This window comes from Saccopteryx leptura, chromosome 1 (genome assembly GCF_036850995.1).
Source record: "Saccopteryx leptura isolate mSacLep1 chromosome 1, mSacLep1_pri_phased_curated, whole genome shotgun sequence".
In the NCBI taxonomy this organism is placed as follows: Eukaryota; Metazoa; Chordata; class Mammalia; order Chiroptera; family Emballonuridae; genus Saccopteryx; species Saccopteryx leptura.
In genome coordinates, this window is record NC_089503.1 from 338,024,539 (window position 1) to 338,050,485 (window position 25,947).

Below are 25,947 nucleotides of genomic sequence, written 5' to 3' on the forward strand. Positions count from 1 at the left end.
TTCCATGCCTTTTTTAGTGTGCAGGTTTTCTTGGATTTAGCTGCTTCAGTTGTGTTGTGAGTTAAGGGATAGGAGTTTAGCACCTCTCCATCAATGATATAATTTAATTTCTAAATAATAATATTCCTATAATACCTTCCCTACCCAAACAAGGAAATAAAAACCTAAAGAGGTTAGAAGACCACACAATATCAGTTAGCTAGGGAGAGAGTTGGACCTGGAGCCCAGCCCTTAGCTCATTGAGCTCACGGAGCGGGGAACAGGGTTTTCTTTATCTTGTACTGGAGTGTGCTGTCAGAGGTGACCCGTGGCCTACATGGGGATGACGAACCCTGTCAGTAAGTGTTGAAATCACACAATGATCTTTCTTTCCAATCCAAACCTGTATAGTATTTATTCTTCATTCCATTCATTTCTCACATCTAAGATCTGTTGAATTAACTTTTCTTGTGATAAGGCCTTGATGACCAATGTCCTAAAATTACAAAGCACATCTGATACTGCAGTACATGTCTCATCATGCCTAGCCTGTCAATAAGCACAGACAAGACATTACAGGTTTGTGTGTTTGTCTGCCCAACATCCCTTCTCTCCCTCTGGTAACAGGACCTATTTTTATCAAGATTTCCCTCTCTCACTTCAGGAGAGCTACATAATAAATTTCATGAAGTTATACACCAAGGGGGAGAAAGTGTGTGCAAGTCCTGTACCTGAGTTAATTGTTTGTTATAATACCGATTTCCTGGTTTTGACAATGCGCTAGTGTTTTATACGATATCAGTAAGAGACTCTGGACAAGGGGTACATGGAAACTCTTGGCTCTATTTTTAAAACTGAGTCAAACTATTTCCAAATAAAAAGTTATTAAAATAAGTAAAAACATAAAAAAATAAAAACAACACATGCTGAGGCCTGATTCTAAAGCAGAGGTAGTCAACCTTTTTATACTTACTGCCCACTTTTGTATCCCTGTTAGTAGTAAAATTTTCTAACTGCCCACCGGTTCCACAGTAATGGTGATTTATAAAGTAGGGAAGGAACTTTACTTGATAAAATTTATAAAGCAGAGTTACAGCAACTTAAAGCATACAATAATAATTACTTACCAAGTACTTTGTGTCGAATTTTCGCTAAGTTTGGCAGAATAAATCTTTATAAAACAACTTACTATAGTTAAATCTATCTTTTTATTTTTTTTGTTTATTTTTTTTAATTTTATTTTTATTTTATTTATTCATTTTAGAAATGAGAGAGAGAGGTAGAGAGATAGAGAGAGAAGGCGGGAGGAGCAGGAAGCATCAACTCCCATATGTGCCTTGACCAGGCAAGCCCAGGGTTTTGAACCGGCGACCTCAGCATTTCCAGGTCAACGCTTTATCCACTGCGCCACCACAGGTCAGGCCATAATTTTTATTTATTTATTCATTTTAGAGAGGAGAGAGAGAGACAGAGAGAGAGAGGAGAGAGAGACAGGGGGGAGGAGCTGGAACCATCAACTCCCATATGTGCCTTGACCAGGCAAGCCCAAGGTTTCAAATCGGCGACCTCAGCATTTCCAGGTCGACGCTTTATCCACTGTGCCACCACAGGTCAGTATCTTTTTATTTATACTTTGGTTGCTCCACTACCACACCACCATGAAAGCTGGAACGCCCACTAGTGGGCAGTAGGGACCAAGTTGACTACCACTGTTGTAAAGGTTCTAATTTAGTGGGTTGTGTTAGATTAGTATTAAATCCAATTGAGTCTGTGTTTCGATGTTTGCAATAAAAATAGTTATTATTTTTTTTTTGAGAGAGAGAGAGAGAGAAAGAGAGGAGGAAGGGAGAGAGATGAGCAGCATCAATTCCTAGTTATGTCGGTTTAGTTGTTCATTGATTGCTTCTCATACATGCCTTGACCAGGAGGCTCCAGCCGAGTCAGTGACCCCCCTGCTCAAGTCAGCAACTTGGGTTCAAGCCAGCAATTTTGGGCTTCAAGTTAGCAACTTTTGGGCTCATGCCAATGACCATGGGGTCATGTCTATGATCCCAAACTCAAACTGGTGAACCGGCACTCAAACGGGTGAACCCATGCTCACCAACCTTGGAGTTTCAAACCTGGGTCCTCAGCATCCCAGGTTGACACTCTATCCATTGTCCCACCACTGGTCAGGCTGTAGTAAAGATAGATTTTTTTTTAAATTCTGTAATACACTGCTAGGCTCTTGAGAACTACTGACCTATGTGATACTTATTAGCATTTATACAGATATTTCAACATGCCTTTGAATCTACTTATAAATAACAGAATATTGACTTTTTTTACTTAAAATTGTCAATGAGGTATTCCATTCCAATACAGGTCATGGAATATAAAAAAATTAATTTCTTACTACTTAGATTTAATTTATCCACTTAATATTTAGATACAGATATCCTAGAAGGTAAAAGGAATTAATCAATAAAAGCTTATCTAAGAATGGATATCCACTGTCTTAGGTGTAATAAGTCAAATCATTTTAGAGATTAGTTAATAAGTCACATTAAAACATTTACTAAAGTTCAAAGTTTTGGTATTGAAATTTCTAGAAGATGATTCCAATTTAATCTCCTACCTTTTAGTTTTTTAAAACACCCTCCATTCTCTAGCTTTTATATTTTCAAAGATCAAGAGTTAAATGAAATCACCACTAGTTTTCCATGTTAAAGGAAGAGAGGATTAGAGAAGTATTTTGAGTCTTAAGAAAATATTTCTAAGGCCTGACCAGGCAGTGGCACAGTGGATAAAGCATTGAACTAGAACGCAGAGGACCCAGTTTCCAAAACCCTGAGGTCACTGGCTTGAGCACAGGCTCATCCAGCTTGAGTGCAGGTTCACCAGCTTGAGTGCAGGGTGGCTGGCTTAAGCGTGGGATCAAAGACATGACCCCATGGTCACTGGCTTGAGCCCAAAGGTCGCTGGTTTGAGGCTCAAGGTTGCTGGCTTTAGCCCAAGTTTGATGGCTTGAGCAAGGGGTCACTCAATCTGCCATTGCCCCGGGTCAAGGCACATGTGAGAAAGCAATCAATGAACAACTAAGATGCTGCAATGAAGCACTCATGCTTCTTATCTCTCTCCCTTCCTGTCTGTTTGTCCCTATCTGCCCTCTCTCTGACTCTCTCTCTGTCACAAACAAACCAAAAAACACTTCTAAGGCTCAAAGTCAAACTGAAAATTCTGATGGGATAAGAAAAGAAGGAAACCTGTTAATTATAATTTGATTTGCTCATTACAAGAGTATAGCTAATAAATATTTTCATGTTATCAATATGTAGATACTTGTATGTCACTAGCTACTAATAAAGGTTATAGTTTCTTTCACCCATAATTTTTAAGGTGCTAGGGATAGTTCCTCTCCTACATGTCCAAATGTGGACAAGGACAAAAGAACTCTCACATACTATTATAAGAGGCACAAATACAGGGTGGGCCAAGAGTGGGTACAGTTGTTCATATGGAAAATAATACAATAATTAATAAATAACAATACAAGAATAAACTGCCTTGCGTACTCACAACTGTAAACATGCTTTGCCCCCCCCCATATTTCTTTAAAGTCTTATAATCAACTTGCAAGATATAGTATTTATTAACATCCCTATTTACATGTAAGTTTACAGATTGAGAGCTATGAATCCAAAGTACACAAATGGTAAGATACTGGATTTCAACCCATGTTCTCATGACATACGGACACCCTGTAGGACAAGCAACTTGGATAAAAGTCTATATAACAGGAAGACAGACATACAATGTTATGAAACAGTAAAACAAAGAAAAATAGCAAAATCACTTACCCAGGATATCTTTGTGAGTGTAAAAGCGTGTTTTAAATGGCTTGTATTCATGGATCCGTTTGAAGATATCCCCTAAAGGGGCTGGTGGAATTATTTTATTACAAACGGCACAGCAAACAAAGTCTGTGTAACTCGAATTTCTGATCATAACTAAATTTAAGATGTCTTTTACTGTGCACAGTTAAAATATTCTTCCGTTTTGAGGAAAGCTAGATATTTAAGAAAGTTGGAAGACTGGTTCAAGATTTTAGGACAATCCTAGAGGCTGGTAAGAATTACGTGATTCATCATGGTTAAGTGGATATGTGCCTTATATTAAGAAATGTTACTGAAAGCCTCTGCCATGTAAAGTAGAGGCACTGGATTTGAGAAGATTTAAGCAGCTGCTCCCTCCTAGACACTAACATTATATTATTATCTTACTTAACAACTGTTGCTAGGTGAGACAGGCTTTGCTCATAAAAGCAACTAGAAATGACAAAAGTGCAGCAGTGACACAGCCATTCATTTCCCAAATCCTTTCTGTATTAGTTTCTTACTGCTGCTGTAACAAATTACCACATATTTAGTGGTTTAAAACAACACAAATTTATTCTCTTGTAGTTCTGGAGATCAGAAGTCCAAAATGAGTCTTACTGGCCTAAAATTAAAGTTTCAGCAGCGCTTCAAGGAAGAATGTTTCCTGGCCTTTTCCGGCTTCTCTAGGCCCCCACATTCCTTGTAGCTCTTCCTCTCCCTGCTTGCACAGTGACACTGCTTTTTCCTCTGATCTTTCACCTCCTTCTTATAAAGAACTTTGTGATTATATCAGGCCTACCCAGATAATGAAGAATAATTTCCACATCTCAAAATCCTTAATTTTTGTCTGCAAAGTCCCTTTTGCCATGTAAAGTCACAGATTCACAGGTCCGAGGAATTAAGACATGAACATCTTTGGAGGTCGCAAAACGGAAGCATTATTCAGCCCACAAGCATTTTCTTATAAATGGTTTATTTAAATAATTAATTCCTTTTAGGCCAGCAAAGGAGGGAGTTTAATAGTTTTTCCAGCTTATCTATAAATGTGGCTTTGATGCCATGGCAATAACTGGAAAATATCACAGTATTTTAAAGAAAAAATTATTTTCATTAAGTTAAGACTCAAAAGTACTAAGCCTGGTTTTTAAAATCACATAGTTAATTTGTTGTCCTTGTTTTAAAATGAAAGTCCTGCACCCAAGAACCCCTGATGCCTGACAAACTGGGATAGACTGGTCATACTATAAAAGATAAGGCTATAAGCCAATAAATACTTTCGCTGCTCGTGTCAGGAAATTATTGAAAACCAATTTATTGATTGAACAGCTTGCTACTCTAGGCAAATAGCTCTTCTTTCAGAACAGATTAATTCCCTGGGCAAAAAGGTCATTTGCTGCTTATCAATAGTCTGTTTATCAAGGCTTGTTCCAAGATCTAATCTGTTACTAAATTTTGCCCAATCTCAGCCAGATTCCCCATTAAAAGACCTTCCTTTAACTACTAGAACCCACACTCCCAAATGCTTTCATTATCTTGCCCTTCTTAGACACAACTGACTTCGACAAAGCGGTATTTTCCCTTAGAGAATGAATGAATGAAAACATCAACTCACAGCCAGGCAGTCTTTGACACTCAACACATATAAAGACTGCTGTAACTTGTAACCATCCTGCAAAAAGCATCATAGTTAGGTACTTGTTCCTAACATTCAGTGTGATTTTCCCTCCCACTATTTTTTTTTCACTACTGTGTACCTCACCAAATCTACTGCTACCTTGGTTCATTCACGTAGATGTCACATGGCTTAAGGCTGCACTCTGCACAGTTCCCTCTAGCCTTCTATGTTGTGATGATCTCTTGATAGTTCACCTAACTAATATCACCCCTACCAAGTATCAATTTATTTTGCTGAATAAGCTAGACGAATTCTAAAAGAAGAAATGTGACAGTAAATGTATAAGTTGAAATTCAATTTCATTAATAACTAAAGTTGACAGGAAAACCAAAAGCAAGATAGTATTTTAAATTAAAAGGCATTTTATACCGCCTAAGTGAATTTTAAACTATATGAAGTATACTGTATAGAGATATAACAAAAAAATATTTAGGGCTCCATAGTAAATATTTAATGTAGTTGCACATAGATAACTTAATTAGCTAAGCTCTCTAATATTTACAAATCAGACATAATTGCATTTTCATGTATCTTTGCAAAACCACAATAAAGTTCTGGAAATTAAAAACTTAAATTATGTTTTTAAACTCTGCTTGTGCAGTTATTATTACTTGGTAATAATAAATGAAACAAAATTTCAGAGATGAGATTTATCACTGAGCTTTACTTATAATTATTTGGAAAATGGGGTGAATATCTAGAACCAAAAGAAGTTCAGAATCCTTGTCAGAAAAAAATTAAATTATATAAGGTAAACCTAGGACAGTAAGGAGACCTTATTTGTTGAGTAGTTCTAGTTTTTAAATAACTATATGAACATTTGGTTTTATGTTTATCATATCATTGGAACATTAAATTTAAAAAAACAGGTAACAGTTGTAGTCAAATAAAAATCTCATATGTCAGTGTAACATATTTCTTTAATATTTATATTTTAAATTAATTTTAATTTATTTGTTAACATGGATTCAAGTGTCCCACTCAATTTAACACCCTCACTCCCCAACTATGTGCCCCCTATTACACCCCTTTGGTCCCCCACCCCCTAACTCCCTTCCCCCCTTCTCTCTGGGATTTGCTGTCCTGTTATCTGTATCTCTGTGTTATGTATATAGTTTCACTAATCCCTTCACCTTCTCTGATCCCGTCCCCTCATCCCCCTTCCCTCTGACAGCTGTCCCTCTGCTCCCTGTAACCCTGCTTCTGCCTCTATTTCATTCCTCAGTTCACTTTGTTTCCACATTAAAATGAGATCATATAATTTTTTTTTTCTCTGCCTGGCTTATTTCACTTAGCATAATAATCCCAAAGTCCAACCATGCCATTGCAAAAGATAAAATTTCCTTCTTTTTCACAGCTGCATAGTATTCCATTATGTATATGTACCATACAGCTTTTTTATCCTCTTGTCCACTGATGGACACTTGGGCTGTTTCCAGATCTTGGCTATTATAAACAATTCTGCAATAAACATGGAGGTGCATATCTTCTTTTGAATCAGTGATTTGGTATTCTTAGGATATATTCTTAAAAGTGGGATAGCTGAGTCAAAAGGCAGTTCCATTCTTAATTTTTGAGGAATCTCCATACTGTTTTCCACAGTGGCTGCACCAGTCTGCATTCCCACCAGCAGTGCAGGAGGGTTCCCTTTTCTCCACACCCTTACCCTTGCCAGCACTTATTGTGTGTTGATTTGTTAATGAGTGCCATTCTGACAGGTGTGAGCGGTATCTCATTGTGGTTTTAATTTGCAATTCTCTGATAATTAGTGATGTTAAACATTCTTTCATATGCCTACTGGCCATCTGTATGTCCTCTTTGGAGAAGTGTTTATTCAGTTTCTTTTCCCTTTTCTTTTCTTTTTTTTTTCATTTTTCCGAAGCTGGAAATGGGGAGGCAGTCAGACAGACTCCTGCATGTGCCCGACTGGATCCACCCGGCATGCCCACCAGGGGGCGATGCTCTGCCCCTCTGGGGTGTCGCTCTGTTGCGACCAGAGCCATTCTAGCGCCTGAGGCAGAGGCCACAGAGCCATCCCCAGCGCCCAGGCCATCTTTGCTCCAATGGAGCCTCGGCTGCGGGAGGGGAAGAGAGAGACAGAGAGAAAGGAGAGGGGGAGGGGTGGAGAAGCAGATGGGCGCTTCTCCTGTGTGCCCTGGCCGGGAATCGAACCCGGGACTCCTGCACACCAGGCCGATGCTCTACCGCTGAGCCAACCGGCCAGGGCTTCTTTGCCCTTTTTAAATTGGATTGTTTACCTTCTTGATTTTGAGTTTTAGAAGTTATTAACCGCTTATCAGACATATTGGCAAATATGTTCTCCCACTGTATGGGTTGTCCTTTTATCTTGTTAATGGTGTCTTTAGCTGTGCAAAAACTTTTTAGTTTGATATAGTCACATTTGTTTATTTTGCCTTTTATTTCATTTGCCTGTGGAGATATATCAGTAAAATATTGCCATTAGAGATACTGGAGAGTTTACAGCCTATGTTTTCTTCCAAGATTTTTATGGTTTTATGACTTACATTTAAGTATTTTATCCATTTTGAGTTTATTTCTGTGAATGGCATGAGTTGGTGGTCTAGTTTCATTTTTTTTGCATATATCAGTCCAATTTTTCCAACGCCATTTATTAAAGAGACTGTCTTTACTCCATTGTATACTCTTGCCTCCTTTTTCAAATATCAATTGACCATAAAGGTGTGGGCTTATTTCTGGGTCCTCTGTTCTGTTACATTTATCTGTATCCTGTTCTCATATCAATACCAAGCTGTTTTGATTACAATGGCCTTGTAGTATAACTTGATATCAGAAAGTATGATACCTCCCACTTTGTTCTTCATTTTCAAGATTGCTGAGGCTATTCAGGTTCTTTTTTGGTTCCATATATATTTTTCAAATATTTGTTCTATATTGTTGAAGTGTGCCATTGGTATTTTAATAGGAATAGCATGGAATCTATAGATTGCTTTGAGTAGTATAGACATTTTGATAATGTTTATTCTCCCTATCCATGAACACAGTATATGCTTCCACTTATTTGTATCCTCCTTGATTTATTTTTTCAATGTCTTAAAATTTTCTAAGTACAAGTCTTTTTCCTTCTTGGTTAAATTTATTTCTAGGTACTTCATTTATTATTTTTGTTGTTGCAATAGTGAAGAGGATTGTTTCCTTAATTTCTCTTTCTGACTGTTTATTGTTGGTATATAAAAATGCCACTGATTTCTGAATATTAATTTTATACCCTGTCACTTTGCCAAATTCATTTATCAGGTCTAGTAGTTTTTTGACTGAGACTTTAGGGTTTTCTATGTACAGTACCATATCATCAGCAAATAATGATAGTTTTATTTCTTCTTTTCCAACTTGGATGCCTTTTATTTCTTCTTCTTCTCTGATTGCTGTGGCTAGGACTTCCAGAAATATGTTGAATAAGAGTGATGAAAGGGGGCACCCCTGCCTTGTTCCTGATTTTAAGGAGATTCCTTTTCATTTTTTCCCATTGATTATTATGTTGGCTGTGAGTTTGTCATAGATGGCCTTTAACATGTTGAAGTATGTTCCCTGTATTCCCACCTTGCTGAGAGTTTTGATCATAAAAGGGTGCTGGACTTTATCAAATGCTTTTTCTGCATCTACTGATATTATCATATGATTTTTATCCTTTTGTTTATGTGATGAATCACATTTATTGATTTGTGAATACAGTGATACCTTGAGATACAAATTTAATTCGTTCTGTAACAGAGCTCATAACTCAGTCAACTTGTATATCAAACTGCCGATACTGGTCTTGTGCACCAACATGCCAACTAGCGGCAGCTTCCCGAATCACAACTCATATCTTGGAATTTCGCTCGGATCTTGAACAAAAATATGAACCAAGTCACAGCTCATATCTTAAAAAATTTGTATGTTGGTCTGTTTGTATCTCAAGGTACCACTGAATTGTACCAGCCTTTCCTACCCAGAATAAATCCTATTTGATCATGATGTATGATTTTTTTCATGTATTGCTGGATTTGGTTTGCTAATATTTTGTTGAGAATTTTAGCATCTATGTTCATCAGAGATATTGGCCTATAGTTTTCTTTCTTTGCAGTGTCTTTACCTGGTTTTGGAATGAGGACAATGCTTGCCTCATATAATGAGCTTTGAAGTCTTCCCTCCTCTTGCATTTTTGAAATAGCTTGAGAAGGATGAGTGATAGTTCTTTGAATGTTTGGTTAAATTTGCCTGTGAAGCCATCTGGTCCAGGACTTTTGTTTTCTGGGAGTTTTTTGATAACTGTTTCAATTTCATTTGTTGTAATCAGTCTGTTTAGGTTCTCTGATTCTTCTAGATTGAGTTTTGGAAGATTGTATGTTTCTAGGAATTTATCCATTTTGCCTAGGTTGTCCAATTTTTTGGCATACAGATCCTCATAGTATTTTCTTACAATCCTTTGTATTTCTGCTGTGTCAGTTGTTACTTCTCCACTTTCATTTCTCATTTTATTTATTTGGATCCTGTTTTTTTCTTGATGGGTCTGGTTAAAGGTTCATCAATCCTGTTTACCTTTTCAGAGAACTAGCTCTTGGTTTCATTGATCTTTTGTATTGTATTTTTAACCTCTATGTCATTAATTTCCACTCTAATCTTTATTATTTCCTTCCTTTTTCTTCTTATGGGTTTATTTGTTGTTCTTTTTCTAGTGCTTTTAGATGCAGGGTTAGGTTGTTTATTTGAGCTTTTTCTTTCTTCTTTAGGTATGCCTATAATACTATGAACTTCCCTCTCGGGACTGCTTATGCCGTGTCCGATAGATTTTGGGTTGTTGTATGTTCCTTTTCATTGGTTTCAAGGAAAATTTTATTTCTTCCTTTATCACTTTATTAATCCATTTATTATTTAATAACATGGTATTTAGCCTCAAAGTGTTTGAATGTTTTTCAGTTTTTCTATTGTAGTTGTTTTCTAGTTTCATGCAACTGTGATCAGAGAAGATGCTTGATATGATTGCAATCTTCTTAAATTTATTGAGACTTGTTTTGTGTCCTAATGTGGTCTATGCTAGGAAATGTACCATGCACACTTGAAAAAATGTATATTCTGCTGCTTTTGGGTAAAAGGTTTTGAAGATATCAATAATTGAATTGACAGTTGATCTAGTGTGTCATTTAACCCTTTGAGTAGTGAGTTTTATTCATGCTTGCTGACCCCCAGGCATGAGGGGTTTTTTTCAAAAAATGAAATTAGTTACAGTTACAGTTTTATTAACTTAAAATCATGTTGTTTGATAACCAATTTATGGAAATAAGTAGAACATACATTTGCCTTTTTTTAACGTTGCCTTACATATTTTTGTTCCATGATTTTATTATTAGTGTCCTAAGTGGGATTCAAAGGTAATAAGTGATTGATTCCAATCACTGCAAAAAATACTTTGCCGGTTAAAATCATCTCTCTCTCTCTCTCTCTCTCTCTCTCTCTCTCTCTGTATATAATATACAAGAAATTAAATTCAAAGACATTTTCCTATAAGTACATTTTACACACCATACATTTTAAAAGAATGCCTTTTTAAAATATATATATAATTCCAGTTATAGACCAATATGGTTAGTATTGACATTATGGCTGTAATATATTTTAAATAGCAGGATGTATATACCGTGTCTCCCATAGCCACTGGCTGCCAGAGCCGGGGAGGGCTTGGTGAGAAGTGAACCATGTCCTGTGGCTTAAGCGGGCAGTGCCTGGGATTCCTGCCCCCCATTCTGCACCCACAATTGCATGCCATTCTTCCACCTTCCTTGTTTCCTCCAAAACCACCTGAGAGGGAGTGTCCTAATTTCTGAGAAGTGTGTCTCATCATGAGTGCTTTGTTTTGCCCTTCTGACTTGCATGGCACAAGACTATAGGGGGAAATTAATTCTCATCATCAAGACACAGTGGTCCTTTCACAGACTCATGGTCAGGAATAACCTCTCCTCAGAGTGCCCCGCCGTCCTCGGAGTAACCTGGCACCATGGAGGCGGAAGACATCACACACATTTTTAAAATAAATTGATCGTACTCTGGATGGTCAGCAGGCATGAGTACGTACATGAACATTCATACTACTCAAGGGATTAAGGCTGCTGTTTCTTTGTTAATTTTCTGTCTGGAGGATTTATCCACTGATGTTAGTGGGGTATTAAAATCCCCTATGATTATAGTATTGCTGTTGATCTTGCCCTTTATGTCCATCAAAATCTGCTTTATATATTTAGGTACTCCTATATTAGGCATTTAACTAGTTACAATGGTTATGTCCTCCTGTTGGATTGCTCCCTTATCATTATGTAGTGACCTTCTCTATCTCTTACTACAGCCTTTGTTTTAAAGGCTATTTTGTCAGATATAAGTATTGCTACCCCAGCCTTTTTTTTAAAATCCATTTGCATAAAATACTTTTTTCCATCCCTTCACTTTCATTCTATGTGTATCTTTTGTTCTGAGGTGGGTCTCTTGTAGACAGCATATGTACGGTTTCTGTTTTCTTATCCATGCAGCTACCTTATGTCTTTTGATTGGAGCATTTAATCCATTTACCTTTAAGGTTATTATTGATATGTACTTACTTATTGCCATTTTATTCTTTAAGCCTACAATCCTCTTTCTCTCAATTTCTTTTTTCCTTCCCTCTTTTTTATAGCAGGCCCCTTAATATTTCTTGCAGTACTGGTTTGGCTGTAATAAATTCCTTGAGTCTTTTTTGTCTGGGAGGTTTTTTATTTCTCTTTCAATTTTAAATGATAGCCTTGCTGGATAAAGTAATCTTGGTTGTAGGTTCTTGTTTTGCATCTCTAAATATTTTTTGCCAATCCCTTCTGGCCTCAAGTGTTTCTGTTGAGAAGGCAGATGTCATCCTTATGGGGGCTCCTCTGTAGGTAATTAACTGCTTTTCTCTTGATTTTAGTATTCTTCCTTTGTCTCTTAACTTTGGCAGTTTAATGATGTGTCCTGGTATAGGCCTCCTTGGGTTTCTCTTTAATGGGACTCTCTGTGCTTCTTGAACTTGTTTGACTTTTTCCTTCATCAATTTTGGAAAATATTCAGCTATGATTCCTTCCAACAGGTTCTCTATCACTTGTTCATCCTCTTCTCCTTCAGGAATCCCTGTTATGGATGTTGTTTCTCTTTATGTTGTCACAGAGGTCTCTTAGAGTTTCCTCAGTCTTTTTGAATCTCTTTTCTTTTTGCTGCTCTGCTTCTGTGCTTTCATTTATCTTGTCCTCTAAATCGCTGGTTAGATTCTCTGCTTCATCCAGCCTGCTACTGATTCCTTTTAGTGCAGTCTTCATTTCTGATATTGCATTTGTTATTTCTGACTAGTTCTTTTTTATGATTTCAATGTCCTTTTTTTCATGACAGACAGAGAGAGACAAAGAGAGGAACAGATAGGGACAGATAGACAGAAAGGGAGAGAGATGAGAAGCATCAATTCTTTGTTGCAGCACCTTAGTTGTTCATTGATTGCTTTCTCATATGTGCCTTGACCAGGGGGCTACAGCAGGCTGAGCAACCCCTTGTTCAAGCCAGCAACTTTGAGCTCAAGCTAGTGAGCCTTGCTCAAACCTGATGAGCCCATGCTCAAGCTGGCAACATTGGGGTTTCAAACCTGAGTCCTCTGCATCCCAGTCTGATGCTCTATTCACTGCATCACTGCCTAGTCAGGCCTCAATATCCTTTTTGATGCTTGCTATCATTTTGTTTATGTTCTCATTGTCACCATCCATTGTTGCTCTAAGATCCCTGAGTATCCTAAAAATCATTATTTTAAACTCTGCGTCTGCTAGTTTGGTTACTTCCATTTCATTTAGTTCTTTTTGGGGCGGTTTCTCTTGTTGATTCATTTGGGTCATATTTCTTTGTCTGCCCATTTTGTCTGTGTATTAGTTAGTGCTGGCTGACTTTTAAATTTGTTGTGGTGTCTTTATGAAGAAGATGAGCTCAGTGGTACTGACCTCCACCTGAGTACTTGCTCTAGAAATGCTTCTTGAGGGTAGTATTTTACTTCTTGTATGTGCATATTGAATGTATTTGGTCCTTTCATGGGTGTATTTATTCTCCAGTGTCTGGTACCTGTTGGACTCCTCCTTTGGGCATGCTGCTTGTATAGTTAGCTGAGTCTAGGTTTGGTGATGTCTACCACCCACTACTGGTTGTATTGGTTCTAGGTCTTCTTGGGTTGGTGTCAATCATTGTTTGAACCTCCCATGGGCTACCTGTCTGGAGCTACTGTTCTGTTTGCTGTTTGTGTCTGTGTTTCCTGTGCCTGGATAATGTGGGCAGGACCAACCTGTGTACAAGGATCAGCTTCCTCCTGCTTAGAGATGACAGCAGCTCCATAAAGGCCCCAATTTCCATAAAATTTGCTTCCACTTTTCAGCTGCTCCTCCTCCTCCTCTTGTAGCTGCCTGGTCTTCCCACAGAGTCTTCCATAGAAAGAGTATATATAGTGTGGGCTCAGGCTAGCCTCACCCAACCAACCCCTCTACAGGTTGTAAGTTTGGTGGGTTAGGGAAGCTGAGATTGGGGATACAACGTTAGTGGGACCCCCTATTTCAGGGGTCTCTTGGTCAGGAGCTCAGTATGGGGAAAGTGGCCCCTAATCCAGAGCCTAATCCCTCAGCCACTGCTGTATACTCCAATTTTGTATCTCCTCAGCAAGATGAGCAGCAGGTTCAGATTGAGTGGGGCAGACAGTCCCCTCTGCAGAAGTTCTTACACATAGATGGTGAGACCTTGGTCTCAGGGAGGAAAACTGAGAAAGTCCTCTCCTGGGGATGACTGTGCCCCCAAGAAAGTGGCTAAGCCCTTCGACCAGATCCAACAATTGGTTCATGTGGACCCACACTTTAAATGTCCATGATATAAGCCTCTCTCTCTTCCCCCTGTGGAACCTAACCCAGCAGGGCAGGATATCCAGCACCCAAGCTGGCTTACTGTGAAGTTTCACCCTGTCCAATGCACATGAGCCACTGTGCCAGTATTGATCACAGAAAGCAAAACTCACCTCAGCTGGGCCAGGTTTAAGGAGTCCTTCCATAGGACATACCACTAGCAAGGGTTGTTAGGTCCTGAACTCTCTACAGTGGGGCAGTGGATGAACCAGCCTTGGGCTTCCCTGTAGGGAACTCAGTGCAGACCAGTGGGGGATACTGCCCATGACTGGCCTTCAACAACTTTCTTGGAGCTACAAGCAATCCAGAGTTCATGGCTGCCTCTGCTGGGCCCAGGTGCACATGGAAATAACAGCTGCACACCTAGGCTTGCTTTTATCCACACTGGGCCTGGGATAAGGACCACAAAAGGACAAGGTTCCCTGAGCCCCTCCTCCTGTAGCTTCTGTTCACTGGCTTCTTGTTGGGCTTGGCCATTGAAAAAACCTCTGGTAGAGTCTAGAGCAGGGGTCCCCAAACTATGGCCCGCAGGCCACATGCGGCCCCCTAAGGTCATTTATCCAGCCCTGCCACACTTCCGGAAGGGGCACCTCTTTCATTGGTGGTCAGTGAGAGGAGCATAGTTCCCATTGAAACACTGGTCAGTTTGTTGATTTAAATTTACTTGTTCTTTATTTTAAATATTGTATCTGTTCCCGTTTTGTTTTTTTTACTTTAAATAAGATATGTGCAGTGTGCATAGGGATTTGTTCATAGTTTTTTATAGTCCGGCCCTCCAACCATCTGAGGGACAGTGAACTGGCCCCCTGTGTAAAAAGTTTGGGGACCCTTGGTCTAGAGCCTGGGGCAATTCAGGGATTAGGAAGGGTAGTGGGTGTGGCTCGGCCCCAGGAGGAGTCTGTCCAGACTTTTTTCACAGACCTCCGTAGGGTGTGGTCCCCAGGAGTCCAGTGGGTGTGGCCTCTGAGACCCAGAGATGTGGTCTGCCCACAGGCAGGACAGTTTCTCCTAAGTGTCCCGTGAGGCAGAAGCACCAGTCATGGACTTGATTAAAGTGCAAGGGAAAGCTCTGGCCTCAATACCAGAAAACTGAGTCACGGATTCACCCCTTACTTCCTGGTTTACTTTTCAGAATAGTCCAGTCTCCATGGGATGGGGCAGGAGAGACTCCCGGAGGGGGGGGCAGTTGCTTTTCCCCAGGCTGATGCCACAAAGAGAGGATTATTCCACTCAAAAAAGTGGCAACTGCAGTATTAGAGAATGACTCAGCACAGGGGTTCCAGTGGCTGTCCCCTATGATGTCTCTCTCTGGGCCACCAACTCTCTCCCCGCAACTCCAGTCCTCTCAGCCCTCCCTCTGCTGCAGCCTGGAGTAAGTGGCTGTGAATGAGACTTTCTGTGCTGGCCCTTTAAGATGGAGCCTGCATCTCCTAGAGCTTTGTCTCTTTCTCTCAGACAGAAACCTCTGCTCTTTTCACTGCCAACTGCTGTGTGGGTGCCTTTTCTAGGCTCTGGATCTCTAGGCTGGGGCACTTGACCTGGGGCTTAGGACCCTCACCTCTCAGGGAAAACCCTTCCCTCCACAGTGAGAGTCCCTCTGGACCCTCCATTCCTGCTCACTCCTGTGAGCTGGACAGCCCTGTTCTTGTCTCCACCCTTCCGACCAGTCTCGTGGCTTCTTCTGTGATCCTTATAGACTCCTCTTTATTTAATGCAAAATTGGTTTTTCAAGATGACTGTTCTTAAATTAAGTTGTGATCCAATTTGGTCCCGGGAAGTGGCAGTTGGAACATCCGTCTACTCCGTCGCCATAATGGAATCTCCTTTATTCCTGTGGTTGGCTTGTACACTGGAAGGGGCCAACTCCCTCACTCATATACCATGTTAGTGCATATTCTTCCACCACGCAACCAAACTAGTTTGCTTGTAAGTAGGACGCTAATGGCATAAGCCAAAACACATCTCATTTTTTTTAAGTTTTAATGGGAGAGTGAGCATTGTAAACTCAAAACGTTGTATGTTGAGACTGTCATAACCTGTACTGATTTAATTGTAGTTTCAATCTCTTCCAGAAGCGTAATCTTAACCAGTCTGGAATTTTCTCCATATTTTTTCTTTTTAAAAAAATACTCCAATTACTTTAGGTTATTCTCTCATTTAATCTTGTTTTTAGTAGTTGAGTGAAAGTATCTTTTCAAATAAAATAAAATTCTGAACCAAATAGCTGAAATGGAAAACCAAAATATATGAACCATCTGAGACTCTATAAAAACTACTTGTCTTTAACATTGACTTCAGGCTTTACAATAATTTATAATTACTTCCTTTTCTTCATAAATATAGGTTCTATTCCAGGTAGAAAATAAACATTTTTTTTTCAAACAGCAAAACAAAACTAAACCCTGACAATTTCACAATTCACCTTAAAATATTAAAAACGCCATACAAATTTAACACTGAGTACTTTTATTACATAGAACTTAATAATTAACAAAAACAACTTCTGTTCTCAATGGCACTTTTATAAGATAATTTAAAAAATACATTGAGAAGTTTTCTGTGGAAAAAGAATAAGATAATGCCTGCAGCTTTGAAAATAAAAATTTACTACAGTGCATGTTTGGATGCAACTGCACAAGAAACATGATGTTGTACAATTATAAAGTCTATCATTTGATGATTCCAGAGCCCTTAAGATAGTTCCATCCATAGTAACCAGCACTATTAATCCCATTTAGATGTCTTCCTCCTCATATAACTGTGCCCCTCACTATCAATAGCTTCATAGAGGTCCTTTTTATTCTCTTGTGTTGCATGTAGATAACCAATATAAGCCACACATAGTGAAAGGGTTATCAATCCGAAAGCCATTACAGGTTTGTTCTGTCAAAGAAAAAAAATTACAAAGCCTCATTAAGACTAATAATTTGAGGAGAACAAAATTATCTGTTGCATTTTCCTCTTGAAAAACCAAGTCTTTATTAGCATACCTATAATATTTTTAATTATAATAATTTATCTAGTTCTTTATTTAATTTACTCAACTCCTGATAATTTAGAGATTAGAGAAGACTCTTGATTCTCCTCTCCAGTCTTTCTTCTGTCTATAGCCTGGACATCTCAGACTTCCACCTTCAGAAAGGTGACGACTGGGAAAGGGACAGAGGAAACAAGAGACAAGGAAATTGGTCTGGTGTTTTCACTTATCTGTGTGTCATAAAGAAGTTGCTTAACTTCCTTAATTTTATTAGGAAGTGAGGTATGAACTATACATGCTATTCTCTCCTGAATTCATGAACTAACAAAAAGCCTTTCATGTCATGTGTTAGGTACAGCAAAAATGGCAATGTCTACACTCTTCTCTGGATGATAGCATCTTAAGAAATTTAGTGATTGGGACAGATATGATGCTGTTATAATAGCCTTGATTTTCTGCTGGAAAATCCAACACTCTTAAAAGGCAAAGCAATTAGCCTTGAATTTTAAAAAAGTTTTTAAATGTAGGAAAGATGTTCACAACTCCACAGAAGTGTGTATCTTTATTATTATAGTTCAGAGCCTCCTTTTTGTGTGTTCTCACTACACAAATGGGCCTTCCCTAGGTCAGTGTGGTGCAGAGTTGCAATATGCATTTCAATTGGAATTCTGTTTCTGTCACCATACCTGCTGTTTACTGCTAGTTCAAATCTTAAAAGAATAAAGGTCAAAATTTTTCATTCGGATGGTCATTTTAAGAAAGGCCACAAATTCAGAGTAGTTTAAATTTGCAATTCTTAAAATGCATTTGGCAATTAAAAATACACATCAGGCCCTAGCCAATTGGCTCAGTGGTAGAGCATTGGCCTGGCGTGTGGATGTCTTGGGTTCAATTCCCAGTGAGGGCACACAAGAGAAGCGACTGTCTGCTTCTTCAATCCTCCCCCCTTTTCCTTCTCTGTCTCTGTCTCTCTTTTTCTCCTGTAGCCATGGCTCGATTGGTTCAAGCACATCAGCCTGGGTGCTGAGGATGGCCCAGTAGAGCCTCCACCTCAGGCAGTAAAAATAGCTCCATTGCAATCGTGACCCCAGATGGGCAGAGCATCAGCCCCAGATGGGGACTGCCAGGTGGATCCCAGTCAGGGCACATGAGGGAATCTGTCTCTCTATCTTCCCTACTCTCACTTGAAAAAGAAGGAAAAAAAAGAAAAAAAATACACATTAGTTCAAAGTTTTTAAAACATTCTACCTTGATTTAATGATTTGATTGTTAAACTGACCTATTTTACTATACAAGAGTTTATGTTGGCAACTATGTTATTATAATTCTAAACAAATTCAATACATTTAAATATATTTTATAATTTGATTTAATTTACATTTATTTAAAAATAAGATTTATATCTATTTAAAAGTAAAATTTATCAAATATATTCAACATTTTGCATCAAGACTATAAATGATAAGCTAACTCCCTAACAGTGTACAGATTACATCTTGAAATTTTTCACAAAACATTTGTAATATGCCTTTGGGAAAAACATCATTAATAAAAGCTGGAATTGTAATCTATAATAATAATCAGAATAGTACCTGATCAAACAAAAAATTTCCTTCAAATTAATACAGTATTAACATTTTAAATAGAAATTTGAAAAGTTGATCCATGAAAGTACAACCATTTTCCATTAAAATTCTCAAATGCCTTTTAAATAATTCATTTTAGATATGTATTTAGTGAAAAAGCATTTAAGATTTTCAGAGAGATCTTAAGAGTCAACATAAAATTTCCATGGTAAAATCACATTTCTCAGGAAAATAACTTAGTATTTCTGATAGACTAGTTAAATAAGTCTTCTCCTATACATTTCTTACAGGTTTAATGAAGAGCTCGGGATTCACAGCTCGAAACAAGGTTGTTGTGCGGACCCCTCTGAGTCCTGGGGTTTGAAAGTCTTTTTCTTTGGGTGGTTCCTTTTTAAAGTCCGGAGGCTCAGATGCTGAAGACATCTTGACAAATGATTTATAACCTAAAAATAAAATAAGAGATTTTTTCCTTCATGATTGTTTTTTGATAATGCTTTTTAAAAAACTGTATTAATTTGTTTTTAAATTCTAGTCCAGATATATACCAAAAGTGATTGTTAGTTATTTTATTACTGTGTATAACACATACTTTGTAAATGGTGCCTTAAGTTTTGTTTGGCAAAATGGTGATTTTATTTTTCAACTCTCAGAACAAACCAGCGAGGTGGGCAAAGTTGTTTTCCTTCGTAAGGAAGCCTGGAGAATTACTTCTTGTTATGAATCACAGTGTAGCTTGTTACATGAAGGAAGTACTAGGCTAGGAATGGCCAATGGGTTATCCACACCCTTCTCTATTTCCTTCTGCTTTTCACTCTTTCTCACCTTCCAACAGCCCTTTCAGGACAACAATATGAGAGAAGTACTAGCATTCTTTTGCTCAGTTTCTCCTACAGCTTCACCCCAGTCCCACTATCCATCCCTTCATGCTTCTCTCCCCTTCCTCCCCGGCCCAAGCACTAGTACCACGCAGTAAGGGTAAGTAGCTGTTTGTCCTCACTTCCCCTTTGCCGAGAGTGGGAAGGGCTGCTCTGCTATCTCCTTACTACGAATATCCACTTTTCTCTGGATTACTCTAAATCTATCCTATTAAATATAAGTGTGTTTTTTGCCTTCTGGTTCTCCCAGCTGGAGGGCCAACATTTTGTGAATATATTTCTCTTCTGGGTATTATTAGGCAAAGGCTTGTTATCTTTCCTGCCACCTAATGCTGAAGATGGGGTAGGGATGGTTAGAAGGGAGAGAGATGGTAGGAAAAGAAACCTTCTAAAGAAAGGCTGAAATTAGTGACAATATAATAAAATTTGGCATGGAAATTCTGCAACCCTAGTGTGAAGTAAATGTTATGAGTGAAACATTCACATTTAAACACTCACTAGGGCTTTGTTTATACAAGTAATCATTAAGTCTTCCATTTCACAGACTTTATAAAAAGCAGTATTTTTGCAACTTTGTTATAGTTTTTGCAAATCTTTGTTGCAGTGGACACAAAATATTTATCTGTCCCATGAAGTAAACACCTCATCAGGATCATCTGCTTTCAGGGAAAGGCTTGTCAACACATTCTGCACTTGGAATGACTTGTGAAGTGTTGTTCACTGTTGGCTGTTCCATCATCGCTTGTTCCTCTTGGATGTCATGGTTATCAGTCATTGTCATCATCATCACTTTCTGGTTCCATTTTATTTTTCAACTCTCAGAATACTGAGTTAGCAATACTGCAGCAATTTTAGGACTTGCCTTGTCAAGGCACATATGGGAGTTGATGCTTCCTGACCTTCCCCCCTTCTCTTTCTCCTCTCTAAATAGTTAAATTGATATCTGTAGCCACAAAGTCTTTAAAATCAAACTGATTTGGGAAGGCCAGTGACAGTACCAGACTAGTTCAAATGCCATGTTTGGTTTGTGGTCTTCTTCCAGGTTGACCTTAGGGGATTCCACAGGAATCATGCCTGTTTTCTGCCTACATTTCACTACTGCGGATGACTTGACAGACCACCAGGTCTCAGCAATGATGCCAATATCCTGCTTCATTTATTTTTTGTTTTCACTTCATCATCTACATTTAGAAGCATTGTTTCTGCAGCAAGCTTTCACTGTACAAATTATACCCTAAACCAGTGGTCCCCAACCCCCGGACCAGTACCAGTCCGTGGGCCATTTGGTACCGGTCCGCAGAGAAAGAATAAATAACTTACATTATCTTCGTTTTATTTATATTTAAGTCTGAACAATGTTTTTTTAAAAAATGACCAGATTCCCTCTGTTACATCCATCTAAGACTCACTCTTGACGCTTGTCTCGGTCACGTGATACATTTACCCATCCCACCCTAAAGGCCGGTCTGTGAAAATATTTTCTGACATTAAACTGGTCCGTGGCCCAAAAAAGGTTGGGGACCACTGCCCTAAACGAATAGCTGCAGAATGGCTGTGCACATGGTTCAATGGGAAAAACTCAACACATGTGTGATCCAAGCATAGGAGAGTGTTGTGGGCAGAGCAACTGTTTATAAGCAAGAGAATATTACATTTTGCTCCTTTTATTCTCTTGCCAAACATTCTTAGACATTCGTTAAATAAATCTCTCATTCTTCGGGCATGCATGTTAACTTGGTAATCACAGGGGAGTAAATGAACAGTTACCCCTGAGGGTTAACTGACTTGACAATAACAAATGGTCTCATCTTTTCCATTCGGGAGGCATTGCAGCAGAACAGAGCAATCATCAATCTCTGTTTACCTCCTCTACAAAGTCTACGTAGGGCATGAAGTAAATGATAAGGTAATAACTCATTAAACTTAATTTCATCAGCATTAAAAATATCATTCAAACTATAACTAGAAATTGTTTTTTAAGTTTCTTTTACATGCAAGTTACTAATTTATTCTCCAGGAAAGGTGGTTTGTTTTTGTTTTTTACTGCAGACAACTTCTGAAACAATTCTCTACCATGCCTAAAATTTGTTCAGCCAGCGCAGTTGCTTGAAACTCATCATGCCTAAAGTTGTCAAAAAAATCCAATACTTTCTGCTGAACAACTGGTCCACTTACATGCCCAATTCTTGTATAAATTTCTTGATAACATTCAAAAGCAGCTATCCATTTAACTTCTACTTCAATTTTGGCTCAATCTTAGAAAATGTTGACAATGTAGGGGGAGTGATGCTAAATTCCTCTGTTACGTTTTTTGTGTGACAACCATCTGCTGCTTCTTCTACCTTCACTTTCTTCAGTGAAATCTGCTGGCATTTCACCTTTGTACAAATGTATTTAGAATTTAAGTCAAAATGTTGGTCACCAGATGGCTTAGGCTTGATGCTAGGAACATTTCCCTTATGCTAATAACATGTTTGACTATAATGTGGGATAAGAGAAATTCAGAAAGTAGCAATTGTTCAAGCGGAAGCAGTATTACAGTGTGTAAACAGGCCATGCGATTAGAAATGTGAAGCAAGAGTTAACACAGTAGCCATGTTGTTCAGACTGAATTACAGCTTCAGAGTATACCACTAATTAAAACTGAGGCATTACATAAAAATACTAATAAGGCCTAAAAAAGCAAATATACAAACGTAAAAATCAGGCTCACCAGAAACTTACAAAAACAGCATTTTCCTTTAATTAAGAAATAGTTGCACCTGACCAGTGGTGGTGCAGTGTTTAGATAAAGTGCCGACCTGGAACACTGAGATCACCAAGTCAAATCCCTGGCCTTGCCTTGTCAAGGCACATATGGGAGTTGATGCTTCCTGACCTTCCCCCCTTCTCTCTCTCCTCTCTAAAATGAATAAATAAAATCTTTTTTTTAAAATAGTTGCATGTAATTAAAACACAGCTATCTGGTTTAAAATTGTTTACTGGGAAAAAAACCAAGATAATGGGGGAAGTGGGTATAGAGTACCTCTGTAAAACATAAAAGGGTCCTCAGACCGGTTATGACATGCACTTTGTGCTGATGATGTGTCAAGAACTGAGTACAAGATTACTCATTCCTCACTTCAGACACAAAAATATATATGGTTATGTGCATGTGCATGTGTGTGTGTGTGTGTGTGTGTGTGTGTGTGTGTGTAGAGAGAGGGAGAGAGGACTAATTACAGCCAATACACATTTCACTATTTTAAAATTAAAGGAATTCAGTGATGTTGAATGTCATGAAGTTCAACTTATATTAAATGTCTGTAAAAACTATGTATAAAGAGCATTCTAACATGAATTGCAATGACTTAATTTAAATTTTAAAATTCTTTGGTCTACTGCTTTGGTTAGCAAACCTACATTTCCTTCGTAATGAATCAAGGAAATAAGTGACCAGGTAGTACTTGTTAGCGCAAAATGTATCCTCAGGGCTCAAAACTGTCCTCTCTCAACCCTTCCTCAGTCAGTACGACATGAACTGTACTTAACCTTTAAGTTGCCCAAACAGGAGCCCGTTATCACAGAAGCCCGTTACCAATGGAGGCAGGAGGAGAAACAGCAGAAGGAGCCCGTTACCAACAAAGGCAGGAACCAAAACAGACCCGTTCGTTACCAATGGAGGCAGGAACTGAAACAGAAGAATACCACAAGCTCGGACCGGAGGCCTGGTAACCAGCATCAACAGAAATCACCATAAGGTGGCAGCAGAGTATAAAACTAACTCTCTAACCCCTGCTCAGGGCTGATTCTCTTATTGGACTCAGCCCACCTGCACCCAGGTGTTTGCAATAAATCCTTTTTTCTACACTTTGGGCTCTGCATGGTTAATGTGACTCCTGCCAGGTCCTGGACCTTTCAGTAGTTTTTACACTGCAACCCCCAGACATCCACATTCACCTTAATAACACACTGTATGTTAAACTCTTTACCACAAATAACAAAGAATACCTGGGCTGGAAAGCACTGCACATGTTTAATGAAAAGACGTTTACAAATTTAGGGTTTACTTGCTACACTATACAGGGTAGCAAGTAAAACGTAGGTTTATAGTTGTTTGCATAGGAAATAATACAATAAACTGTGTTTTGTGTACTCACAATAGAATTTTTCATATCTGCCTATAAAAATAATTTAAACTAAGCTGCATTTATTTCATATATCCCTCCCTGGTAAAAAGTTCTGGACTTCTTTCTCCTCCCCAACCTCTTTTGAAGGAAATATGCGATGGGAAGAGGAATCAGCAGACATAAAGGACTGTTTCTCTGCACAACACCATGAGGGTCATTCATACTTCAAAGTGTGAGTGAGAACGGTGCCCCCATTGGAATTAATGCACAATTTGCGAGGCTGTTCAAGATGATCTGAAATAGTCAGGACTGGTCATTTCTGAATTATTTTCCCCCTTTCAGTAAAATTCTTGCTTAGAGGAATGATCTAGAATATATTTGGCAACTGATATTAAACAATTCACAGGCATTAAAGTGACATGACTATCTAAATCATATTGTACATAAAAGTTAGACCAAGATATAAAAAATATGAGTTACCGAATGTTCGTGAGAAAGAACGTTAGCAATAATCAAAGCCTTTCTTTTAAAAGACTTAGGGAATTATAAAGTGGACAAAATACTTTAGTTGAATATAAATACATTTGTTATTTAAGTTGCACATACCATACTATCTTATAATTTAAGAAAATAACTTGAAGCCTGGGGCAGAACACTTTAAAAATAATTTAAATTAAAATAAAAAAATTTGGAATAGAATCAAAGGTCTTGGTATCTTGAAGGAATCTAGCATATCCTCAATTTCCTAGTTTGCGATATATGAACCGCATGTGTTTGAGTGACAACCTCAGTTTCACCTTCATAAAAGGGGTAATGTTATTATCTATTGCATAGAATTACTGTGTGGATAAAATGAGATAGCATTTCTAAAAGGATATGTTCAATAAATGGTAGCTATTGTTATCTTCACCATCTGGTCCAATCCCCTTTTTAAACAAAGAAACCTAGACCTAAAGAGACTGTGCCTTTGAAAATGGGAGTGAGATAATCCTGGTTTTCAATTTTCTGATCATCCCTATTCCACTACTTCACCTCACTTTACTCCTAAATCGCTAAGGCTGTGCATTTATAAGTTATTACAAGATTTAAGAAGCAAACTTGTAATCACTTAAATTTGAAAAATGGATTCTGTAGTTTTTAATGTAAAAAACACTAGTAAAAAGTATTTTTCCATCTCTTGCATTTACTGTACCTGAAATAAGAGGAAGGTTTTGGCTGTTGCAGACAATCTGAGGGCTGTAAAGGATTATTTGGGTCCGCTCCTCTCCCCCCAGTGTGGTGGTACCTACCCTGCCACTGGGTAGGACTCAAAAGACAGCCTGAATGAGAAGCCTACATTCAGTTGAGTTCCAGACATTGTCGTGCAGGGAGAACATAGAACTGTTCAAAGGAACAGGCACCGTAGGTGAAAAATTACAAAAACATTTTCCCTAAATAGCGGTCGGGGAGCTAGGACACCAAGGAACTGTCCAGGAAACGGGAGGGTTCTTAATTAAGGTGGATGTGTCCGTGCATGGGTCGCTGACGAGAGTGTTAGGTTCCTGGCGTGAGCGGCGGACCACGGGCGCCATAGGGTCAGGAATGAACGAGACTTGGTTCAGGGCGCCCTCGAGTGGCGAGGATTAGGGGAGCTCGACAGAAGGCCCCAGAGCCCCGAGAAGGCCAAGAATGAGCGCACGTCGGGCGACCTCCCGGTCCCCACCACCCTGCAATCCCTACCGCTCACCCGCCACAGAGTCACGTCCTCTCCGCGTCCCGACAGCTCCGCCTTCTCTGCGCCTGCGGGAAAGAGCGTCCTAAGTCGCTCGTCTGCTTTGCCCCACAGCGGCCCCTACGGCCCGGAGGCTGCGGCGCAGGGATTCGGGGGTTGTAAGGTCGCGGCTCCAGTACCCTCCCAGGTCCTTGTGCCGGCCCCAGAGGAGAGGCTCGCTGGAGTTTGCAAGGGGCGTTTGGGTT

General features: G+C 38.9%; 2 protein-coding genes across 4 annotated transcripts in view; both read right to left on the reverse strand.

Moving 5' to 3' along the window:
• C1H6orf163 (chromosome 1 C6orf163 homolog) overlaps positions 1-14,516 on the reverse strand; it is a 32,971-nt gene extending 18,455 nt beyond the window's left edge. Inside the window, exons 1-3 of the mRNA XM_066360285.1 lie at positions 14,488-14,516; positions 13,841-13,976; positions 7,770-7,941 (exon numbers count right to left, since the gene is read on the reverse strand). Coding sequence (XP_066216382.1) covers positions 7,770-7,941; positions 13,841-13,976; positions 14,488-14,516 — 337 coding nt within the window. The remainder of the gene's footprint in view (positions 1-7,769; positions 7,942-13,840; positions 13,977-14,487) is intronic.
• A 2,517-nt stretch (positions 14,517-17,033) lies between these two features.
• On the reverse strand, positions 17,034-25,763 carry SMIM8 (small integral membrane protein 8). Of its 3 annotated transcripts, none has more exons than XM_066361330.1 (3): positions 25,718-25,763; positions 19,296-19,450; positions 17,034-17,327 (listed from the first exon to the last, which is right to left on the reverse strand). In XM_066361330.1, the coding sequence occupies exons 2-3, from the start codon at positions 19,428-19,430 to the stop codon at positions 17,169-17,171; spliced, it is 294 nt and encodes a 97-aa protein (XP_066217427.1). In that variant the 5' UTR covers positions 19,431-19,450; positions 25,718-25,763; the 3' UTR covers positions 17,034-17,168. The 3 variants fall into 3 exon arrangements, with proteins under 3 accessions (XP_066217427.1, XP_066217428.1, XP_066217429.1); XM_066361331.1 differs by lacking the exon at positions 25,718-25,763 and adding an exon at positions 23,460-23,552; XM_066361332.1 differs by lacking the exon at positions 25,718-25,763 and adding an exon at positions 23,414-23,552.
• Between the last annotated feature and the right edge of the window lie 184 nt (positions 25,764-25,947).